General features: G+C 38.9%; 1 protein-coding gene across 1 annotated transcript in view; it reads left to right on the top strand.

Moving 5' to 3' along the window:
• The window catches only part of LOC126417010 (multidrug resistance-associated protein 1-like), a 39,573-nt gene extending 20,519 nt beyond the window's left edge, over positions 1–19,054 (top strand). The window contains exons 3-5 of the mRNA XM_050084898.1: positions 264–378; positions 15,142–15,221; positions 17,349–19,054. Coding sequence (XP_049940855.1) covers positions 264–378; positions 15,142–15,221; positions 17,349–17,460 — 307 coding nt within the window. The 3' untranslated portion in view covers positions 17,461–19,054. The remainder of the gene's footprint in view (positions 1–263; positions 379–15,141; positions 15,222–17,348) is intronic.
• Positions 19,055–25,786: the final 6,732 nt, after the last annotated feature.

The following is a 25,786-nucleotide window of genomic DNA, read 5'->3' on the forward strand; positions in this document are numbered from 1 at the left end:
TGTTTAATATATTACTCAGTCTGTAGATGGTCTGCTTGTGACTGGAAAAGCTTACTAATTTTATTCCAGATATATCACTTTTTACTCTACGGCTGGTGGCTATTGCATTCATTCATTCTTCAATTCCTAATAGGGCCTCAGCCCTGATGTGTCTTTCATTTTGTTTTTCCTGTTAATTACAAATATTTCTCTATACATGTGCAATACATTTAAATAAGACAAGAAATAAAATATGAAATAATTAGTCAAATTTGTGGTTTTAGTGTTGGGCAACGTCAGCTGGTCTGCTTGGCCAGAGCCCTATTGCGTAAGACAAAAGTGCTGATTCTAGATGAGGCTACAGCTGCTGTTGACCTTGAGACTGATGACTTGATACAGGTAAGCTGTAGACCAGTAGTTCTAAACTCATGTCTGCATAGAATTTACACAGTTGACAGTGACAGATTAAGGACCAAACACGGTTGAATAGATGTATGTATGTATGATTGCAGGTATGTAATACTTCTAACATTCACATTACATAGTTGAGAATCTGCTTTTGGTACCTCCTGGAAATCAATTGATGTAAATCATAAATAACTACCCATGGAATTTAATAGCATTCCAGAAGAGAGACCATTCCAATTTACTGAGAGATATTTGTGTTGTGCCAAAGAGCTCTTCTTTCAGTATAGACTACAATGCTTCAGCAGTACTCAATTGTGTGGGACAAAAGAGCTTTATATTTCATATTCATGTTTGTCAAACATGTCTTTGACATTACCAACCATGTAAGAAGAGACTTAGCATCTTTGAAGTTGACACTCATTACTGGGAACAGTATTATGCACGTCCTTTCAATGTGATCATATCATTCATTAACAACTGTAACCTGACTGCACAAGCCATTCTCTGAACTAGCCAGTTGATACTGTAGCTAACTTACTCCCATTTTAATATTATTCCACTGCTCCTTGTTCATCCTATACTTGACCCCATATTGAATGTCCAAGCCCAGATTTAAATTTCAGCTCAATTTATTTATTTTTTACCTCTCACTGAAAGAAAATTATGCACCACAAACATCGATAATAATATTAACTTCAGGAAAATCTTTGCTTCTGACTGCCCATGTCATGTACTCCCTCTGTTAAATCACCAGACACTAGTCACAACAATGGTTATGTACTGAAGGCACACAAAGTCGAATATCCTCTTGAAACTAATCACCAACAAAAATATTACAAACCCAAATGAAAAACTATATTATATTAACATTCCATGTAAAAATTCATATTGGGGGCAGCCATTGCAATGTTTCACTACCTCTCCCCCCTCCCCCCTCCCTCTCTCCCCCCCTCCCCCATCCTCCCACTGATGTTTGCTTTGGTAAATAGGACACTGTAAAAGTCAGTGCAAAGAAACATATCTCAAAATTACCATGGAATAAAACTGAAATGAAAAAAGTTGAATCCACACCGTACATGTTGGCCTAATGAAAAATAATAGCACATGTCATACCAAGGAAAATTTAAATAATATCATAAAATTTCTTGCCCATATTTGAAACCTTCTAAACACTTAGGACACTTCTTTATGATTCAATTAATTAACAACTGTGCATACCAAAAGTATATAATACATATTTTCTAGATTTCAATAAATTGTAATTTGGTGGTAATGTTAAGTTTAACAAAAATTACAAAAATGATACACTAAGTCCATTGATTATGGTTCTCTTCTCCCTCAATACAATAAATGGTCATTTTGGCAAACACAAAGCTTTGGTTGCCTCCTCTGTGTCATCAGCATTGTGGTAGTTGCTTTCTCGCACTGAACCCTGGTCTCATAGTCCTTCCAGTGCTCCAAGAATGTGAAATACAACCAGCAAAGACAAACACTGGCTTTATTATCTGACCCACATTTCAGTCTGGTAACGTGTATAAATAGAAAGCTCTCATCCCTTCAAATAGACAAATAAGCAAATCATGCCAATAAAGTTGCCTATACCTTTAATACCCCCTCCAAGAATAATTCGTGTGCTACATCAAACTTCTCAATTTAGACTAGGTAGCAAAATAAATGTGTGATTGCTAATGATTATCAAATTAGTAACAATGTATCTTATAGTTTTCTAAAAGTAATCATTGAGACAGTTAAGCAAATACTATTCATTCTTATTCTATTAGAAAGCCGAACATAAAATATAAGAAACAAGTTAGTAGGCAGTCTCTCCCACTGTAGGTAGTGGGGAGCAGACATGGTAATTACGATTATAAATTATCACTCAGCCTTCCATCATTCACTGCGAATACTTATATTCTTACAGCATATACACAATGAGAATAGCATAAGTGCATACTGCAGAGAACTGATCTGGAAAAGATATAGTTGTTCTTGCTGCAATAGGGCAGCAATATTATTGGGGGGTAGAGCCAGGGGTTCTTCATCCCAACAGGGCCTCCCCCCCCCCCCCCCCCCACACACACACACACAAACACACAAATGCGGGACACAGTGACTGGTAACTGGTGTACGACATGATGCATTGTCCTGCTGGCAATGATGAGTGCCAACATACCGTAGTCTGCCAGGTGCCTGTGCGGCCATAAAGGGCAGCTGGCCCACGACATCAGTGGTGGTGTCAATGGGGTGGTGATGGTGTCTGTTGAGGTGTTGGTAGCTGGTGGTGCATTCTCTGGTGTGGCTGGCAGCAGTGACTGGGATATCAGTCATTGTTATGAAGTGCTCCGTGGCCAACACAAGTGGTAGCCGTCCAATGAAAGAGTAAATTTCAGACCACCTTGTCGATTGTAGGTGGGAGGGGCATGGATTGCTCTAATGACCTCAAGATCATGCTGTAGCCTGACTGTCTCCTGTCAAATTTGCCCCTAACCATGAGTAGTGGGTCCTGGAGTGTTATGGAAATTTCTTCTGGGAGGTAGTCTTGCAGGCCTAGGGCTACTGTAAATTGGCTTGAGCGGCCTGGAGCTGGGGCTGGTGGAGGGTAAACACCAGGTGTGCCTGCTAAAGTCCACGCCAGTGTTAGGCAGTTCAGTGACACTTGTCATTTTTCCAGCTTGCAAGATATCAAAAGTGTCTGCCTCTCATTTCAACACCTTGTACAGGCCATTGTACACAGGGCGGAGGGCAGGTTTGATGGTGACAGTCCTGAGTATGACATGTGCGTGCAATTGGAGGTCCTTGTGCACAGAGATGGTTGGTTTGGCGTGGGGGGATGGCAGTGGAATGCAGACATGATGAATGTCGTACCTGACATGTTTTACTAGGTCCAGCAGGTTGACATTCACAGGGTCAGTTGATTGTGATACAGAATCTGCTGGGAGGATGATTGGTTCCCTGTACAGCACCTCTGCCAGCAAGGCATCCAGATCTTCTTTGTAGGCAGCTTGTGTGCCCAGCAGCACGCAGGGGCGGGCCTCCATCCATTCCTGGTCATGGCATACAAGCACTGTCTTGAGGGTGCAGTGCCATCGTTCCACAAGTCCATTTGATTGAGTGTGGTAGTTCATCATAGGGAACCCGTGGCATCCACAGAGGCAGCTGGACTCAGAGAAGAGGGCCGACTCAAACTGCCACCCATTGTCAGTTGTCAGGGACTCTGGGCAGCCGAAGCATGCAATCCGTAGTGTGATGAAAGCTCAGGCGACAGTATCAGCCGAGATATCAGTCAGAGGTGTCTTGAGGGTGCCGTGCCACCGTTCCACAAGTCCTGGCTCTATGGTGTTGGCCATGTAAAACATCCAAGGGTGAGAGATGTGGTTGTCCAGTTGAACTGTGATAGACGCCATGCCTATCACGGGAATCACTGAATCATTTGTGGCGCAGTGTTCTATAGCAGATGGTACACTTTCCACATGCTAGCTGAGGTGGCAGCATACACTGGCGGCCATGTTGACTGGGAAGTATGCCCTAAGGTGGTTGTCACAGATGAAGAGCCACATGCCATTAGAATGCAGATTCGGGATATGATGAGAGTTGTCATGTTTCATAGTGAGGTGGCTTGAAGCAGAGGAGCGACCTGATGAACCTGTGTCAGGCTGCTTTACTAGCTTGGGTAGCTGCAGGGTGCATGACAGTGGCACTTGTTGGCACTGAAGTGTGTATGGAACCAGCAGGAGGAGTGTGGCTGAGTAGACACAGCATCCTGGCCGGGTGAGTTGTTGTGACGGTTAGGCATTGGTCAACAGTCGGGTGTGAATGCGGCGGGTGGTTGTTTACATGCCACAACAAACACAGCACCTGGGTCCATCACAGTATGTGATTGTTGGTGACTTGCCACAGCAGAGCCTTGTGAGACTGCTGTGGGTGTGGCGTGGACGGGCTTGGCTGAGATTGGAGAAGGTCGGTGACTGTTGGTTGCCTGGGTGCTGTGCAGTTAGCAGTGTGCGGTGGTCTCTGTGGGCATTGCTAATGTGCAGGCTGACCCAGGCTGGCTGTAGATGCAATAAGTGTTGACATTAGTGCCGGAGCTGACACAATTGTATATTAAGGCGTGATGTTGTGTGAGGGCAAGCATCCGGTTGGCAAGGCATAACTGGGTTTCGAGCAGTTTGTCCTCATGCATTATCGTGGCCATCTGTAAGTTTACAGGCAGCTTGAGAAGCCATAGTGACCAGAGAGCACAATCTGGTAAGATATTTGTGTCAATTTGAAGGCAGAACCTGTGCCAGAGTGCTGGCAGGGTATCGTGTCCCAGCGACATCTCAGTGATGGCTAGGTGGAGTTGTTGTCTAGGTGAATGTGACAGGCACTGTAGTATGAGCATATTCTCTGTCTCGTATCTGTCTGTGGTAGGTGCACGCAATAGAAGGTCACTGATAAGATTGGTGTTGTTGAGGAGAGGTTCAAAAGCACCAAAAACTCGTCATGATTATCTGTGATCCCGGCCGACTGCATCCTGCACTCGCAGAGTGTGAACCATACTTGTGGAGAATCAACTTATAGTGGTGGCAGATGTAATTTGGTGTGTGGCTGGTGGTAATCTGCATGGTGGCAGGCGACTGGGACCAGTATGAGGTTGCTGTAATCGTGCGAAGTACATAGTGCAGGTTCGTGAACACTGCCCGGTAGCACTGATAGAGGTGGCAGCTGGCATCATGGTGCAGTAGTCGTGGGAGATGTGTCAGTAATGTGGATGTCAGTACCAATTATCATCAGCGTCATGGAGGATGGCATTGTTGTGGGGTACCAAGGAATGAGGCATGGTGGACGGGTCCTGGTTGGTGGCAATTGTACTGGATGGCACATCAGTGTAGGTCACCCAGCATGGTGGCTGTTGTAGGTACTCCTTGTGTTCCCATTGTGTGTGGGTCGTAGTTGTTGTCAGGCTCATCATATTGATATGCTGTGTTTGCGAGGTATGAAAAGCCTGTGCAGTTGCAGGTAGACACAGTGTGCCTGCTTATTGAGTGACATCATGTGGCAGGTCTGGCCCGGAGCATGGGACAGCTGTTGTTGGTGTGACGTCATCGTGATGTCATGACATGGGTTGTGGCACAACCATAACAAGTGTGAGGTCACCCGGGTGATTTGTGGTATCACACGGAATGTAAAGTTCAGGCATAGGCTGTGGAAAAACATGGTCTGGTGCAGGAAGCTCACTTGTAGGACAGATTTGTCCACAGTAACCCTTAAATATTGGTCATTTACAGTGGAAGGCAGTCGTATATGTCAGTGATTGTTTGTCAACAGTTGCAGTACTCTGGAGGATGTCCATAATTTGGTACATTGCACGCAGCTTGTCAATAAGTGTTGAGTCATTAGAATGAAAATGAGTGTGGTGTAGTTCATTAACAGTGTCACTAATTGGTACATTAGTATCACTGGTTAGGTGAGAAGTGGGGAAAGTGGCAGGCAGCCATTGTTCACAGTGTATGGTCACTGTTGATGTACCACAGTTAATAAAGGAAGTGGCAATCTTTGTCTCACCACTTTCAATGATAACATCATACTAGATTTGAAATTTAATGTGTTCGCCCATTTGGCAAGAGGTAAGGATGCCCTGGTTTGGTGGTTGTTGAAGCAATGGGAACATTGTTTCCTGTTTGAGAACCACAGTTGCACTGGTTTCATCATCTGGGAATCGGCAAGATCACAAAATAAATGCACAAATAAATAATCTGTAGTGTTGCCAGGCAATGAAGCACTGTTGTGGGATGTATTCTTTGTGGCAAGAAGTTTGTATCCCATGGTGATCAGTGGCATGCCAGCACAAGCATAACTCGGTATTTCATGGCACAGTTGAAAAGAAAATAATGGGGTCACTACTGCAGGTAATGGGGAGCATGCATGGTAAATTATAACAATAAATAATCACTCACACTCCCGTCACTTACTATGAATACTTTTATTCTTGTAGCATATACACAGTGTGTGTAGCATAGAGTATGTACTATAAAGAATTGATATGGTAGATACAGTTGTTCTTGATGTGGTAGGGCAACAGTATTATTGGGGGATACAGCCAATGGTTCTATTTCCCCACACCAATGTGGTAAATCATACCTAACTTAGATATTGATCATAATTCAACCCTCCACAAGCTTATTACCTGATAACACCTTGTAGCTTAACTCCTAAGTTCTACTGAAATCATCACTATCTCTAGGAGATAACTTGTTACTACCCTTATATTATCATAAAGTGTGCATGCAGGAGAATTTCTCCCAACAGTCCATATCACATATATAATTTCAGATCTGTGATGTTTCTCAAACCAAATGCCTTCTTAGATCTTGGGTATGCTAGCAAATACTCATTTGCATGGTGTTTCTGTTTTACTTCAAATGGCCCATGGTACACACACCAAAATTTATTTATTTAGCCTTCTATTTTCTTTTACTGCTGCTTGATATTCACCAAAAATAAGTCCCCAATTTCAAATACAACAAATTTCAGCCCACTTTCATGCCATCTCTTCATTTCTCTTGCCTTTTTCCTCATTGGACCCTTCCCACTTTTCTCCTTCTCCTGAGCAGGTAGTTCCTGAGTAACTGGAAACTCAACCTCTTCCTTTATCAAATTACTAGGTTCAACCCCAGCATAAGCTCACATGGAGCAGGCCCAGTATCCTCAAGCTGTAAATTACTTATAGCTCTCTCAGATGTAGGCACATACTTGACCCATGTTTATTAGGGTAGTAGGCCAGCACAACCTATTCATCTCCTTCACAACTCTCTCAGTTATGTACCCTTGTGGGAAATAAGCTGAAATTTTAATGTGCTTTACACCATTGTTCTCCACGCACAGCTTGAACCACTTTGACACAGATTGTGGTCCACTGTCTGACAGCAACGCCTCTGACTTACCCAGTTGGGGAACAAAACCTTTTCCAATATATCAACCAGAGTCCACTTGATTGGACAGAGTTTGGAAAAATTTTAAAATCTGTCTAATGTCATAACAATATAACTACACCCTCTTCTTAACATCAACAAAGGACCAAACAAATCTACTGCTATTAATTCTCTAGATCTAGTAGTCAGTAGATTTTGCTCAAATCTTGAATTGGCATGGTAATTGCCCTCACATTCTGATGTGTAGCACATGTAGCTAGCCTCCTTTTCACCATCCTTCCAAAGTTGTTAAATATGACACTTTCTTTAAGCTTGGCATGGTCCAAAGTATCCACAACTTTCATGCATTACAGTAATTAATTTTACATACTGGTCCAGGAAGCTTAGTTTCCAATTTACTACTCTGTCACCTTTCCTTCTAAATAATGGATTTTTACCTGTGGTTAACCACCTGAGTTCAATTAATGCTTGACCATCTTAGGTTTTCATTTGCATTTTGCTCAAGTCTAACACTCTGGAAAACCTTCTTAATTGTGCTTTCACCTTTAACCTTTACAAAGTATATTACCTTTGTCTCACTCCTGTCCTGTTCTCCCTCTTGACCATCCCCGTTCATATTGTTTGGCACCCAAGACAAAGCATCTACTGTAACATTCTCATCACCTCTTAGATAATGAATCTCCAATTCAGATTTCTGCAAATACAGTGCCCACCTAGTGTGCCTACTATGTTGCACCTTAAAAGTTATAAGAAAACTTAACACCCTACGATCAATGAAGACAATAGTTTTGTTACACAATAACTACTGTTCAAATTTCTGGGGCCCCCACACCAAAGTAAGAGCTTCCAATTCAGACACATTATAATTCTTGTCTGATGCTGAAAACATTCAATTACCATATGTAGTTTTCTAGTGCTCTACCATCCCTTCTGATGTGTGTACATTTGGAGACACTTCCACACCCAGCACATAACCACATGCATCCATAGCAATGCAAAATGGGATATTAAAATCAGGATGGTATAATTTGACTAGAGATGACTAGAGATAGGACTTTCATGTTTGCAGGACATGTACATTACTATGGTCTGGATTAATGATTAGCATTTGAACCATGTCAGTCCGTGAGTTCAAGGTCAACTTCGATATTGCTGCACAACAGCTCCTGCCAGTAAAATGTGCCTGCAGCTCTCTTTGTTGCTTTAAACTGATGGCAGTGGATCAGTGTGATTTGAGCAAATATGCCTGATACCCCACAGATGTATACCTGAAATGTACTGTGAAATCGGTAAATTTGAAAGAGGGTGCATTGTTGGCATGAGAGAGTGTGATGCATCCATCCAGGATACTGCTGCTCATGCAGGATAAAGTTTTTTGGCAGTGCAATGGGTGTGTGCCAAATGGTTCAAGGAAGGATGCAGAACACAAGATGGGTCAGGTTGTAACACAAAGAGGACCATCCAGAATTGATAGAATTTTTTTTCACTGAGGAAACCACTTTACTTTCTTGACTCTTCTGCAAGCTTTGTATTCTAGTACCCACAAGTAATGAATGATGATGTTACATATTTGGTTCTGTGAAACTTTTATAAAATAGTTTCCATATTGCCTGATTTGTCATTCTGCTGTATCACAATTTCATTCAAATGATGTGCATCAATGATATAATTCAATTCAATTCAATTTATTCCTTGTAACATGTAATTTTACATGCATGTGCATTTTCAACTTAGTATAAAGTGTTTACAATTACAAGCTTTTTGCTTTACATTATTTCTTATTACATTCTAATTCATGATAAATTCAAGTTATAAAGGCATTTTTGGATAAGCCACTGTTTGATTCACTTTTTAAAGGTATCCCCTGTCAATATCTTAACTTCATTTGGTAAGAAATTATTAAAAAGAGCTCCTTTGACATAGGAGTTTTTTGCTGTGAAGTTTCATCTTCTGCTAACCATACGAAAATCTTTTCTATGCCTTGTTTCATAGTTGTGATTATCCCTGTTTCTTTTTGTGATCTTAGTGTCTTCTTTCACTAGCATTATGATTATTCGCACAGTTCCATTTTTCTTCCCCACAACTACAAAGTAGCTGTTATACCACTTTGGCACTGCTCAATGATCCCCAAGTCCACCATTCTTCTGACTTATTTACATCATCACTTCCTGTTTTGAAACAAGTATTGAATAGGATTTTCCAAAAAAATGGATAATGGTACTATATTGCTATTTTACATTTAACCCATTTCACCACTCCTGGTCTATCAGAAAAGGCTCTTTTGTTTCTACTCAGAACTTACCTTAAATCTTCTTGCTGTCTGCCTGTTAATTCTAGTGTACTTCTCACTTTCTGCATCACGATTTTCTCCTGGTCACTCAGCACCCATGTTGCTTCAGGTCGTATTCCTATGTCATATACATTATACTATGGATGTCCCTTAAAGGTAGTTCCACATGATCCTTATCTACCTGGCCAAAAAATGGAATCTTCCTAACATTCCCACCTAAATCATTGCAAAATACCCTTTTTGCAAAGTCAGTCGTCCCTTTCAGTTTGTTGAAAAGGTCTACCCCAAAAAGCAGTTCCATCATTAGCCCAGGTATTGCTAAGAACTGAAATTTTGTTCTGTGTCCTAGTATTGAAATTTACAATAAAACTCCCCACTTAATCACTTTCATCAATTTGTCTGTCACCTCAATGATCTTTACCCCCATTACTAACATTGTTACTAACTCAGTCTGCTTAGCTGTTGACTCTTGTCATGCCTGTGATATCTCATACATGACACTTCCACTGTCTAGCAAAGCTTCCATGGGAACACCCCCTATTTCAACTTGACTAACTTGGTGGTTCTCTTTCACTTCATTCACCAAGGACTGGCCTTCATCTAATAACTTAGCACTAATCTGTTGTCTCTTATCACAGTTGACTACCTCACACTCATGTTCATCTCCAAATTTATGAGGTTACAAGGGATACTGTAATAGTATAACTAATTTGCTGGATGGAAGAGCAGGTGGGATGTAGCAAACACAAGTCAATATATTTATGGAGTCACCTTCTTGATAAAGAGAGGAGGCAGCATATAGCAGTTTCACATTGAATTACTTAGTTACATAATTGCCTATATTTCAGTGCATAACTTGGTACATTTGTTAATAATGTAAGGTGTGCTTGTCTTGCTAATCATTGGATTTGCTGGGTATCTGATCACTGAAATAGGGGTACTCCATCAACATAAGAGCTCTTCAAAATAGTTCAAAACTCAAATTTAAAGTATAGTTGCAGGGATAATATTTTGGACATTAAAGAACATGTTTTATATAAAAATTAAGTTGTAAGGATGTTTGAGAACCTCTGCATAATAAGTTATTGTCTTTTATTGTGAAGGTACTGTTCAGTTTTTGATCTATATAGAGCAAAAATGAGTATTTTGTATGCCACACCTTTTAGGCAAAGATGTGATTAAACAAAAGAAGAGGGGTGAAACTGCCAAAAAGTGGAGTGCCCTTAAATATGTAAATAATCTGATGATTGTCTACAAAATAATATAAGGTATTTAGTTTTGTGTATTTTAATATTGTAACATTGCAAATGCATGATGGCCATGTTTAGAAATAATATATTTGACTAATGAAGTGTCACGTGACCGGACACAGGACAGAGGATAAGGGATAAGGGATAAAGGTCGAGGTCTTTTGACCATGGTCCGTTGGTGCAGCAAGGTCGGTGCGGCTAAAAGCTACCAACATAGTATCACGTAGTCATCAGTTTGTTTTGTGGATATGATTTAGTAAAATAAAAACGTTTTCATTCTAAACTGTTGTTGGTGTAAATCATTTGTGAACGATCATGATTTAGACAAATACTTGAATTCATTCACTGCTGTACTTAGGCTGGCTGTTTACTCAATATAGGGTGTGAATGCAAGTGTGCTCAATTGAACCCCTTTTGCAGACAAGTCATGATAAAAGGTTGTGTACAAGCCCAAGTGAAATTGCAAATTGACCTGTGATCCACAGATTTCCCTATCGAACCAACACATCGAGATTTCAATACTGTTTTAGTTGTTCTGCCAGTATTACTTTGTCCATTACTGACTCATCCACAACATGTTCAGATTTGCTGACTAACACATCATCCTCATCAAAAACAAAATCCTGTGTAATGTCTTCACCTTTCATTTCACCCTCACTTCCCATTGCTTCTTCTCCTTCAGGCATCTTCTCCTCTTCCGGGTCATACTCTTCTTTCCGATAGTCTTCCACTCCATCCTCAATGGACCAAAATTTCAACCAACCAATGTCTTTTCTTTTAGTGTTTACATGACTAATGCCATCTCAAAACCCTGTCTGTACATCCCCTCCACCTTGTTTTAAGCAACCCGTTCTATTTCATCCACCTGTCCCCCCAAAGATCCAAATTCCAGTCTTTCTTCCACATAACAACTGTATTTCCTCTTGTATAAAACTATATCTTCAGTTACCTGGTTATTTCTGTTTTCAGATGACCATAACTACTTCTCCCCTTTTGGAGCTACAAGAACTCTCTGTTTCGACTCCACTTTCAATCAGTATCCTACTCCCCATATGGTCCTCCCAGTTCCCTTTTCATAGTGAGTCTCTCCCCAAACTTGCTCCTGCCTGAGCCTTGGCAGAAGCTACTCCCTATTCCTCAGGCCTGCACTCTCGAGGTGAGGTTGTTCCCAATTTCTACCCATGGGTCCAATATTCCTATCCATGTTTGGTGACTACACCTGCAATGATTGTTATTCCCCTAGTCTGACATCCTCTGCCCATCATGTCTATTATTCACTCCCATTTGGTTGACTACATATTGCCCTATATCTCTTGGTGCATTGATTGTACCATAATTCCTTGACTCTTTGTGAGGATAAACTCTCCGAATTCTTTGCAGGAATTTAATAAATCCCTCAATGGTATCTGTAGGTGCTGCCTTATCTGGGTACACAGTTTATTTTCAAGACCCAGTATAATTATTTCAGCATCAAGTTTGTTGTCAAAATACTTCATTTTATCCACCCATTGTTGACAAAAGGCTGTGCAGGAATGGCTCTAACTCTTGTGTCTTACTATGACAGTTGTTATCAGTCTCCCCTATCTGCTCAGATACTCTAGCCTCAACTCACTATTTCTGTAGTAACATTCGATTCTGACAACCTCAAGGTCTTTCTTGAGCTTGACTCTAACAGAATTCAGCTCCAACTTAACAAATTTCACCTCAGTTTCAATTGAATCCACACTGGTTTTAATTGAACTTTAGATTTAGTTGAACCATCTTCAGATTTAACATAACCAACTTCAGATTTAAGTGAGCTTTATTTGCTTCCCAATATTATCAGGCATCTGCAACAACAAATCCCATTTGTGGAAACTTATACCTCTCAACATTACGATCAGAATCTTGCTACATTACAACCTGCTGTTCACCATTAGATACCTTCATATACCTATCAACACTACCATCTTCACAACAGACATAACTGAAATCATTACAGTTATCTCCTACAACTGATCCTTGCTAAACAACCTCCTACTCTTGGTCCATTTGATGCATACAAACATTGCCACCTTTCACATCCACATTAACCAGTTGTGCATCCCAAGAGTGACTACACATTGTTAGGCGGTATTACCTGCTCTTTATTTACTGTCAATATGCCACCTTGTGCATCAAACAAGTTGTGGCCGCAATGAGTGCAGCAAACAAAAACACACTCACTGCACAGGTGTGGGTCTACCTACGCAAGGCACTGGGATGATTCCCGATATTCCTTGACTGCTGCAACTGAAAATCACAACGCTGCATCCCCGTGCACCATAGGCACATGCAGGCTGCTGGGAAGGATTTGAAGCTGATGGAACTGCATCAGCAGAGGCCATATTACTCTGTTGAGCACACATGTGCACGTCACTCATGAACTGCTAGGCATACTGTGTCAGCCACACTCATGAAATCATTCACTATCATTGTACATACATCAGTTCACATAAATGAGCTGTGTTTCTCACACTTGAATAGTTTATTAAACCAAGCAGTTTTGTCTTTGTCAGAAATCAAATGAAAACTAGTTGATTAATACTGTTACCAGCTTACTCCCCTTTAAATATTATTCCACTGATTAGAAAGGTGTTACAAATCTATGCAAAAACATAGTATATTAACATTACATGCAAAGACTCATACTGAGACCAGAAACTTGTGATGTTTCAGTTCTTCACAATCAGTTCTTGATAGTCTGGATGGCATACTTCCCTTGATCATCTCCATTCATAAATGTACCCTGCTTTAGGCAACCGTGTAAATGCAGACTCATTCAAGCATGTTATGTGTTTCTTTTGGTTGATAGTGAAATTTGTGTATTCCTTGAGCTCCCATTTTATCTTATCTTTTTGAGAGTTTACAGATACATTAGTCTTGGATGGTCACAATTTAAATGAAATATCTTACAGCATGAAGTTCACAAGTATCATTAGTCTACCAGATTACATTAATTATTAATTTTGAAGAACAACCTATAATTAATGTGGTGGTAATGATACTGCTATGATGTCATTATGGTCTTTCATAGTAAATGTAAAGAATTATCTAGCTTCTACTAATATTTACTGAAATGGTGATCTGTAGCTTCAAAATCACAGTATTAAATAGAGGACAAGAAGTTTGTTAGCAGTTTTGTTTAGTTAATACAAAAATAAAGAATTAATTTATGAAAAAAAGAAACAATATGCATGTGTGTGCAGGCATCAGGGTGGAGCATGTGCAAGAGGTGGGTGTGAGAAGGGAGGTTTCTTGAAATGGAGTTGAATAAGCTAAATTCTGCTATATTCTCAGAACTCAGTATACAGAGTGTCTCATCCAGTCTGGGCTATAAGCCCGTCCACCACTCAGAGTAGTCATAGAATGAGGCGATAGGAAGAGGGTGAGAAGGTGATTACTGTTTTAAGTGGTGTGTGGCAGGACAAAGAGAACTGAGACAGAGGTAGACAGCCAAAGCCATGTACTCTGTAACAAGCAAGATGACAGGAAGCCACCCGCTCAGTCTGAAAGCTGAATCACAAAAGAGAGACTAGGCTGTTTTCTGACTTCAGAGATTCAGCAAGCAACTACCAGATGAAACCTTTTTCACACCTACTATAGGCTGCCTGTAGACCTGCATGGCTAGTTGCTTCAGTAGAGCACAAAAATGGTGGTATCTGCTAAATCCATAGTTCTGTTGGGAATGTAGGTACTTTGGGGAACTCAAGCTGGTAGTGGGTTCCAGTTCCAAACATGAAAGAATATTTAAATTGTCAATAAAATATTAATGAATTGCTCCCATTAACCTGAAACTGCCATGGCATTCTGTACATGTGCATGTGTGTGGCGCATGGCCCAGGCATGTCTGCATACACAGTGGTGATAACTCAGTTGGAGAGAAAAAGAGAGAGAGAGAGAGAGAGAGAGAGACAGAGAGAGAGAAAGTAAACTATTGCAGATGCATTGTGTCGGTCCCAAGGCTTTCAGTAAATATAAATATTCATAACATGCAATTCTATGCAAAAGTTTTTTTCTGTAGTTATAACTATACCATCTTCCTTAGTTTTGAGCAGAATATATTTAATGTGCAGTCAGTGAATGTTTTGAAACATAATATATATTTGTAATGGAGCTTTTCACTGAAAAGTCGCTTGTGAGCTGTAGTCATTTTTAAATCTTTTGTCCTGCTTGTCACCTTTCCTTGAAATGTGAAAAAGAATTTGTCACCTCAGAATATGTCTGCTGATTTACTGTTAATATGTCCGTATTTTTAAATTATTTCTCTTTTTCTTTCTTCCAGCAAACAATACGCACAGAATTTGAACAGTGCACAGTCCTGACAATTGCTCATAGGTTAAACACAATCATGGATTACAACAGGTATATGGCATGTAAATGATAGGATTACATCTACAGATGCAAAAAAACTGAGAGAAACCATATGAACTAACATTTGTTGGGTCTATAGTATTAACTGGGTAAGAAAGTGTGCAGGATATTTTATTTATTCTGTGGTAACTAACGAATAATAATGGAAAAAATAGCCAACATTGGAAACAGAATAAGAACTTGTATCAGGTGCTCTACTAATTGGTAATTGTCTGTTTTTCAGTGAATGCTTCATTTCAGTTTTTGAGGCATTCTTTTTCTATCCTGTGTGCTAGATTCTGAATGTGCAAACCTTAGAATGTTTCAGTGTCTTAGCTAGTTAGAAACAGAATATTATTGTAAAGGTGATTATGAGACTAATATGTTTTATTGCTACACATACAAAGTCTGGAATTGGAGCCTTATGGTAATAATGCAATAGAAAAATATTTTGTAATTGAAGGTGTGTGTGTGTGTGTGTGTGTGTGTGTGTGTGTGTGTGTGTGTGTGTGTGTGTGTGTGGGAGGGGGGGGGGGGGGAGGTCTCAATGCCAGATGTTACAGAAAAATGCTCTCTTAAACATTAATTTATTGCGGCAGATCCACACATTAGATGTGTAGTTGAGAAGAAGGTTTGTCATTAGATGTCACATTGGTTGTTCATATTCTACATATTTTACCTAGCAAAAAAAAAAATGATATCAATACATACTACAAAAATAATGGAAAAAGAGAGAGACAGAAGAGGGAAAGAGAGAGAGAGAGAGAGAGAGAGAGAGAGAGAGAGAGAGTGTGTGTGTGTGTGTGTGTGTGTGTTTCTTCCACATCTCCTCCTAAACCACAATTGCTGTGGAGCTAAGAACTGTCTCCCTATCAAAGATATGGGGATGGGAATGAAAAGGAGTATAGCCCACAATGAATTAATTTATGATTGTATTCACTTAGTATTTGCAAATGAGGACACTTATTGACTTGCAAAAAACTTTACACATAATTTCAAACCTTCAGAAAATGTTTTCTCACTAACAACCCCGGCAAAATGATGAAAGGAAAAACAGTTTATTGCTTACTACTTTTGCACTGTTCACGCATATGTGTCATGACATTATAATTCATTACTTCTTTACTACTAACTGTATTTGCAACACACTTTGCATCCAGTATGATCATATACCATGAAAATGCAAAATTATGTCATTGTACATCATAGTTCAGGGAATATGATGTTATAAACAATTAGATGCATGAAAAATGCCACATCAAGAATGACATTTAAATTTATTTCTTCTTTTTTACTAACTCCATTCACAATACTTTTTCAGACAGTACTAACATATTCTGCTGCATGTACCTACAATACCATATCATTTTATGACACATAGTTCATGAGATGTGACATCATAAACAGTGGGATTTATTAAAAAATGCTGCATCATGCATGATGTTTAAATTTATTAGTTCATCATTACTAACTCCACTCACATCATATTTTGCAGAAAGAACACACATGTGCTGCTGAATGTACCTAAAAAGTTGTATCATTGTACAACAAGTAGTTCAGGAGGTATGATGTCATAAACATCAAGCACAAGGACAGATGCTGCATGGTGTAGTGGTGGAAGCACAGCTATAAAATTCAATGCTTGGGCAATACCACATTCCTGTGCTAGATAGTATTATAAAATGTCACTTATCAGAGGTAGCAGCAGACACAAACATCAAAGACAGGTCACACTGTCAGTTTATTTAATTCCACCATCAGTTTTCGATCTGTCTGAAACTACTGACACTTTACTCTAATGCTCATGTGCATATTCATTAATATTCCCAATCTTCCTCTACCATTATCTAACTCAGTAAGAAAAATCCTATTGATCCTACTGGTTTTTGCTTTCTGTCTTTCTTTCTTTCTTTCTTTCATTGTCCTCTCCCTTCCTCCCAAGTTAGTCCTCACACCCCATTCTCTCTGGTGAAGCAGGAAGTTTCTCAGAAAATAGTTCACATGTATTAAATGATCCAAAATAAATATTGTGTGCTCCATTTTGTCTGCTTGCTTTGCTTGGGGTGATGTACTGATACATTATGTGTACTGAAAAACTGGAATTTCGATTTTTAATTGCTTGATTTGCTTTGTTTCCAGAATTATTGTGTTAAACAAAGGAAAAGTAGTAGAATTTGATTCACCTCAGTCACTGTTGGAGGACAGGACCTCTATCTTCTACAGCATGGCCAAGGATGCAGGCTTAGTGTAACTAAAACAAACAGAATATATATCAACTAGAAGAGGACAAAAACCATATGTTCCTCCAGTTCAAAAATCCATCGTATCCAACTGCTTCTTTCAAGAGAAGCATGGTTAGCTGTAAACAGTTTAATGATTTCCAGAAGAAACTATGTATGGACACAAACATACTTTTTGCCAGTATTGTGTTTTTGTTCAGGACATAGAAAACAGTACAAAATCAAGAATAACAGATGCTACTTGACATCCATCATTTATCTTCATAATCGTAAATGATTGTTTAATTTAATGCTGTACATGATATTTTGAAGCAAGAACTTGCCAAGATTATCAAGAAACAAGCTCTTTTTCTCAGCTTCACTGCAGCACATTTTTTAATCGCATTTAACCTTCCAGCACTTGATAAGCTATCCATTTTAGCACATATTTTGCAGAGGGATGTTACTAATACCAATAAGTTAATACAGTATGTTTCTTGGTGATCTTGCTTCCATAGCCATGTAAACTTTAGGCATCCTGTGTACAAGATGCCTATGTTCATTTTCTTTTATATTAGTGACTCAATGACCCTTTTGTAACTCACCTCTCATAATATTGGTCCTTGCAGTTTTAATTCCACCATGTCTTCTGTTACGGTCTTTTTATCTGGCACAGGCAAATATTACTATTTTTTATGATGACAATGACAGTGGGAGGTGATAAATCAATTTACTTCCTGCACTTAAATTGAAAAATCCAAAGCATTAAAATGGCAATTTGTTGTTTTATATTTTTTGATAGCTAATTGATTCATTCCATAGTTCATTGTGGTAAATAATAACAACATTGGAAAGTGTAGCTTCTGATTTCCATACTGATGTTAAACTACAATGTGAAAGCCTTGTTGCTGGTGGCAGATGTGATACATCATCCTCTTTTGTGTTTTATTGTATTAGTTATTACAAAAGTACTTATTTATTTTGTATTCATCCGTGTCAATTTTGTCAGTGACACATTACATCACAGGACATTTATGTAAATGTATATGCATTATTAACAATATTATGAAAAGGAAAGTTGCCACTCACCATATAACGGAGATGCTGGTGTGTGTGTGGGGGGGGGGGGGGGCTGTCATCTATTTTTGATGAAGGCCTTACTGGCCAAAAGCTTTATTTGTGGCATTCTTTATGTTGTGTCTATCTGTGACTCAGCATCTCCGCTATATGGTGAGTAGCAACTTTCCTTTTCATAATACTGTTACATTCCATCCTGGATTTTCCATTATATGAATTATTATTACTATTACTGTCAGACACTGATAGCAAATATCTGTTTGTGATGTATATTGTGTGCTTGAAAAGCAGGCCTTCATTCTCTGGTGTGTCAGAGGAAAATAAGTGCCGGCTGCAAATGATACTGAGTATTTGTGAGAATATTTTGTCTTGATGTTGTGATAGACTATGTACTTCATTAACTGCCTTAGATGAATTCCCAAAATTGTGATATCTGAAGCCTATGCATGCAACTGTGATTGTACAGTTCATTCTCATTTCAGAAAATATGTTTTTTTGGAACGGCTATGTATACTACACACATTTGATACTTTTGTTTCAAATAAAACAATAAATTCTTGGATAAAGATATTATTTCCTTCAAAATGTATTTAATATGTGAGAGGCACATGAATCAAGCAAATTAAATACAAAATGAATGAAATCATTACAAGAAAAAGAAATTGGGTAGTTCTTACCATTGAAGCCTATAGAAGATTGGTAAATAAAGTTGGTAAGGATGGGAAGGGGGAGGGATGGAAATGGAGAAGGGGGCAGGAGGGAATGGAAAAGATGGAGAGAGGGAGGAGGAGCGAAGCCATGGAGATGAGGCTAGTAGCTAAAAAAAAAAAAAAAAAAAAAAAAAAAAACACTGGCTGCATTAGGTTAAAATTAAAACAATAAAATGGAGTGGTGAAAAAAAGAAGAACTGAAGAAAGACAGAATAACACAATTGGAAATACCACAAAAAGAATTTTAGGCACAAAATTCATGACTGGACAGTTGGCTTGGCAGAAAATCTCAAGAACATGAGAACAACTTGATCTGACAATAAGAAAAGGACTCAATCTGAGAGAGTGACAGTAATAATGGCAAAAAGATAATGAATTTAATCATGGCAATTTAATCACACAGTTTACTCGCTGAACTGCACAAGCATCATACCATTGACTTCTTGGACAATGACTATATCTATCTGCTTGTGCAAGAGAAAAGTTGTTGCTCTTTGTTGAAAAGAAAATACAGATGCAAGTGGCATAAATAGAACTAGTTTATTACCAAATGCCAATACAAGGAAACAGACATATCCTATAAGAAGATGCTTTACTGTTAGTGTACAAGGTAAGTTCACAAATTTCTTTGCTAGCATAAGAGCTGTTCCTTGGAAAATGAGATTATCTTAAATTCAGACCGCAGGGGAAAATGGGATAAATCAATGTGAATAAACATTACTAGATAGCAATATCAAAAGATGAAACAATGATTCATACATCAATGTTATGTTCCTGAAACTTTACTGTTTTAGTAGTTCATACACATGGAAGAGATTGTACCTTTTAGCTATTATATGAGCATTTTTATAATAAATCAAAATACGACAGAAACCAGTGACAGGAAACAGCTCTGGGGCAGAAGAGATAATACCAAATTACATATAAAAAAGCACATTTAATTCACTTCTGAGTTTTATATATTTACAAACCACCATCTATAAACCATGGATCTTGCATGCCTCAGAAATACAGACAGTTGCACCATAGGTGAAACTGCAACAGACAGACATGTGGCTCCTGAACAGGTGCAGCAGCCTTCTCAGTTGTTTAATATCTGATCTTGTAACATCAGCCAAAACAGCCTTGCTGTGCTGGTCTTGTGAATGGCTGAAAGCAAGGGGAAACTACAGCCATACTTTTTTCTCGAGGGCTTGCAACTTTACCCAATGGTCAAATGATGATGATATCCTCTTGTGGTAAAATAATCCAGAGGTTAAATAGTCCCACATATAGATCTCTGGATGAGAACTACCCAGGAGGAAGTTGTCTTCAGTGGAATCAAAACTGGTATCCTACGGATTGGAACATGGAGTGTCAGATCTCTTCATTGCACAGATGAGTTAGAAAATTTGAAAAGGGAAATGGATAGGATGAAGTTAGATATAGTGAGACTTAATGAAGTTCAGTGGCAGGATGAACAGGACTTGTGGTTGGATGAATACAGGGTCATAAATATGAAATCAAATAGAAGTATGTTTACTAATAAATAAGAAAATAGGAATGTGGGTAAGTTACTACGAACAACACAGTGAACACATTATTGTAACCAAGATAAACACAGAGCCAACATGCACTACAATAGTAGAAGTTCATTGGCCAACTAGCACCACAGATGATGAGGAGGTTGAAGAAATACATCACGAGATAAAATAAATTATTCAGATAGTTAAGCGAGACGAAAATTCAATTGTGATGGGGTACTGGAATTTGATAGTAGGAAAAGGAAGAGAAGGAAAAACTGTAGGTGAATATGGACTGGGGGAAAGGAATGAAAAAGGAAACCACCTGGTAGAATTTCCCACAGAGTATGATTTAATCATCAATAACATTTGGTTTAAGAAGCATGAAAGAAGGGTGCATAAGTGGAAGAGACTTGGAGACACCAGAAGGTTTCAGGCTGATTATGGAATGGTACGACAGAGTGATTTTGAAACCAGATTTTAAATTGTAAGGCATTTTCAGGGGCAGATGTGTACTCTGGCCACAATTAAGTGGTTATGGACTGCAGATTAAAACTGAAGAAATTGCAATGAATGTAGGAAATTAAGGAGATGGGACCTGGATAGGTTTAAAGAACCAGAGGTGGTTGAGAGTTCCAGAAGGAGCATTAGGCAACAATTGACTAGAACAGTGGAAAGCAACACAGTAGAAGGCTAATGGGTAGCGTTGAGAGATGAAACAGAGAAAGGCAGCAGAGAATCAAATAGTTAAAGAGACAGGCCTAATAGAAATCCTGGAATAACACAGATCTTGAATTCAATGGGTGAAAAGAGAAAATATGAAAGTGAATCAGGTGAAAGGGAATTCAAACGTTTAAAATAAGAGTCTGGCAGGAAGTCCAAAATGCTTAAGCAGGAATGGCTAGAGGACAAATGTAAGGATTTACAAACATATTTCACTGGGGGAAACATAGATACTGTTGTTGTTTGTTGTTGTGGTCTTCAGTCCTGAGACTGGTTTGATGCAGCTCTCCATGCTACTCTATCCTGTGCAAGCTTCTTCATCTCCCAGTACCTACTGCAGCCTACATTCTTCTGAATCTGCTTAGTGTATTCATCTCTTGGTCTCCCTCTATGATTTTTACCATCCACGCTGCCCTCCAATACTAAATTGGTGATCCCTCAATGTCTCAGAACATGTCCTACCAACCGATCCCTTCTTCTAGTCAAGTTGTGCCACAAGCTCCTCTTCTCCCAAATTCTATTCAATACCTCCTCATTAGTTATGTGATCTACCCATCTAATCTTGAGTATTCTTCTGTAGCACCACATTTCGAAAGCTTCTATTCTCTTCTTGTCTAAACTATTTATTGTCCACGTTTCACTTCCATACATGGCTACACTCCATACAAATACTTTCAGAAATGGCTTAATGACATTTAAATCTATACTCAATGTTAACAAATTTTTCTTCTTCAGAAACGCTTTCCTTGCCATTGCCAGTCTACATTTTATATCCTCTCTACTTCGACCATCATCAGTTATTTTGCTCCCCAAACAGCAAAACTCCTTTACTACTTTAAGTATCTCATTTCCTAATCTAATTCCCTCAGCATCACCCGACTTAATTCGACTACATTCCATTATCCTCGTTTTGCTTTTGTTGATGTTCATCTTATATCCTCCTTTCAAGACACTGTCCATTCCGTTCAACTGCTCTTCCAAGTCCTTTGCTGTCTCTGACAGAATTACAATGTCATCGGCGAACCTCAAAGTTTTTATTTCTTCTCCATGGATTTTAATACCTACTCAGAACTTTTCTTTTGTTTCCTTTATTGCTTGCTCAATCTACAGATTTAATAACATCAGGGATAGGCTACAACCATGTCTCACTCCTTTCCCAACCACTGCTTCCCTTTCATACCCCTCGACTCTTATAACTGCCATCTGCTTTCTGTACAAATTGTAAATAGCCTTTCACTCCCTGTATTTTACCCCGGCGACCTTCAGAATTTGAAAGAGAGTATTCCAATCAACATTGTCAAAAGCTTTCTCTAAGTCTACAAATGCTAGAAATGTAGATTTACCTTTCCTTAATCTATTTTCTAACATAAGTCATAGGGTCAGTATTGCCTCACATGTTCCAACATTTCTACGGAATCCAAACTGATCTTCCCTGAGGTCGGCTTCTATCAGTTTTTCCATTCGTCTGTAAAGAATTGCCGTTAGTATTTTGCAGCTGTGAGTTATTAAACTGATAGTTCAGTAATTTTCACATCTGTCAACACCTGCTTTATTTGGGATTGAAATTATTATATTCTTCTTGAAGTCTGAGGGAATTTCACCTGTCTCATTCATCTTGCTGACTAGATGGTAGAGTTTTGTCAGGACTGGTTCTCCCAAGGCTGTCAGTAGTTCTAATGGACTCAGGTCTTTCAGTGCTCTGTCAAACTCTTCAAGCAGTATCATATCTCCCATTTCATCTTCATCTACATCCTCTTCCATTTCCATAATATTGTCCTCAAGTACATCGTCCTTGTATAGACCCTCTATATACTCCTTCCACCTTTCTGATTTCCCTTCTTTGCTTAGAACTGAGTTTCTATCAAAGCTCTTGATATTCATGCAAGTGATTCTCCTTTCTCCAAAGGTCTCTTTAATTTTCCTGTACGCAGTATCTATCTTACCCCTAGTGAGATAAGCCTCTACATCCTTACATTTGTCCTCTAGCCATCCCTGCTTAGCCATTTTGCACTTCCTGTCAATATCATTTTTGAGAGGTATGTTTTCCTTTTAGCCTGCTTCATTTACAGCATTTTCATATTTTCTGCTTTCATCAATTAAATTCAATATTTCTTCTGTTGCCCAAGGGTTTCTACTAGTCTTCGTCTTTTTACCTATTTGATCCTCTGCTGCCTTCACTATTTCATGTCTCAAAGCTACCCATTCTTCTTCTACTGTATGTCTTTCCCCCATTCCTGTCAATTGTTCCCTTATGCTCTCACTGAAACTCTGTACAACCTCTGGTTCTTTCAGTTTATCCAGATCCCATCGCCTTAAATTCCCACCTTTTTGCAGTTTCTTCAATTTTAACATACAGTTCATAACCAATGGATTGTGGTCAGAGTCCACATCTGCCCCTGGAAATGTCTTACAATTTAAAACCTGGTTCCTAAATCTCTGTCTTACCATTTAATAATCTATCTGATACCTTTTAGTATCTCCAGGGTTCTTCCATGTATACAACCTTCTTTCATGATTCTTGAACCAAGTGTTAGCTATGATTAAGTTATGCTCTGCACAAAATTCTACCAGGCGGCTTCCTCTTTCATCTCTTAGCCCCAATCCATATTCACCTACTATGTTTCCTTCTCTCCCTTTTCCTACTCTTGAATTCCAGTCACCCATGACTATCAACCTTTCACTACCTGAATAATTTCCTTTATCTCATCATACATTTCGGCAATTTCTTCAACATCTGCAGAGCTAGTTGGCATATAAACTTGTACTACTGTAGTAGACGTGGGCTTCGTGTCTATCTTGGCCACAATAATGTGTTTAATATGCTGTTTGTAGTAGCTTACCCGTACTCCTATTTTTTTTATTCATTATTAAACCTACTCCTGCATTACCCCTATTTGATTTTGTATTTATAACCCTGTATTCACCTGACCAAAAGTCTTGTTCCTCCTGCCACCGAACTTCACTAATTCCCACTATATCTAACTTTAACCTATTCATTTCCCTTTTTAAATTTTCTAACATACCTGCCCGATGAAGGAATCTTACATTCCACGCTCCGATCCGTAGAACACCAGTTTTCTTTCTCCTGATACTATCTGCAGGAAAAGTAAAGAAGTGTTTGCAGAGACAAGAAGCAGATGTATGAATGTCAAGAGTTCAGATGGAAAACCAGTCCTAAGGAAAGAAGGGAATGCTGAAAGGTGGAAGGAATGTATAGAGGATCTATACAAGGGAAATGTGCTTGTAGGCAATATTATAGAAATGGCAGAGAATGTAGATGAAGATGAGGTGGGAGACACGACGATGTGAGAAGAATTTGACATAGCAGTGAAAAACCTTAGTCAAAACAAAGCTCGGGGATTGGACGACATTTTGTCAGAACTACTGACAGCCTTGGGAGAGACAACCATGACAAAACTCTTCCACCCAGTGTGCAAAATGTGAGATACAGGTGAAATACCCTCAGACTTCAAGAAGAATGTAATAATTCCAATTCCAAAGAAAGCGAGTGCTGACAGATGTGAATGTTACTGAACTATCAGTTTCATAAGTCATGGTTGCAAAATTCTTTACAGAAGATGGAAAAACTGGTAGAAGCTGACCTTGGGGAGCGTCAGTTTGGATTCCAGAGAAATGTAGGAACATGTGAAGCAATTCTGCTCCTACAACCTATCTTAGAAGATAGATTAAAGAAAGGCAAACACATGTTTACAGCATATGTAGATTTAGAGAAAATTTTTGATAGTGTTGCCTGGAATACTCTCTCTGAAATTCTGAAGATAGCAGGGGTAAGACACAGGGAATGAATGGCTGATTACAGCTTTTACAGTAACCAGACTGCAGTTACAAGAGTCAAGGGGCATGAAGGGGTAGCAGTGGTTGAAAAGGGAGTGAGACATGGTTGTATCCCATTGTTAATGTCATTCAATCTGCACAATGAGCAAACAGTAATGGAAACAAAAGAAATATTTGGAGTAGAAATTAAAGTTCAGGGAGAAGAAGTAAAAACTTTGAAATTTGCTGATTATACTGTAATTCTGTCAGGAACAGCAAAAGACTTGGAAGAGCAGCTGAACAGAATGGACGGTGTCTTGAAAGGAGGGTATAAGATGAGTATCAACAAAAGCAAAACAAGGATAATAGAATGTGGTCAAATTAAATGAGGCAATGGTGATGGGATTTGATTAGGAAATGAAGTACTTAAATTACTAGATGAGTTTTGTTATTTGGACACTAGATTACCTGATGATGGCTGAAGTATAAAGGATACAAAATATATATGGACAATGCCAAGAAATGTGTTTCTGCAGAAAAGAAATTTTTTAACATCGACTATAGATTTAAGT

This window comes from Schistocerca serialis, chromosome 8, assembly GCF_023864345.2.
Source record: "Schistocerca serialis cubense isolate TAMUIC-IGC-003099 chromosome 8, iqSchSeri2.2, whole genome shotgun sequence".
NCBI classification, from domain to species: domain Eukaryota; kingdom Metazoa; phylum Arthropoda; class Insecta; order Orthoptera; family Acrididae; genus Schistocerca; species Schistocerca serialis.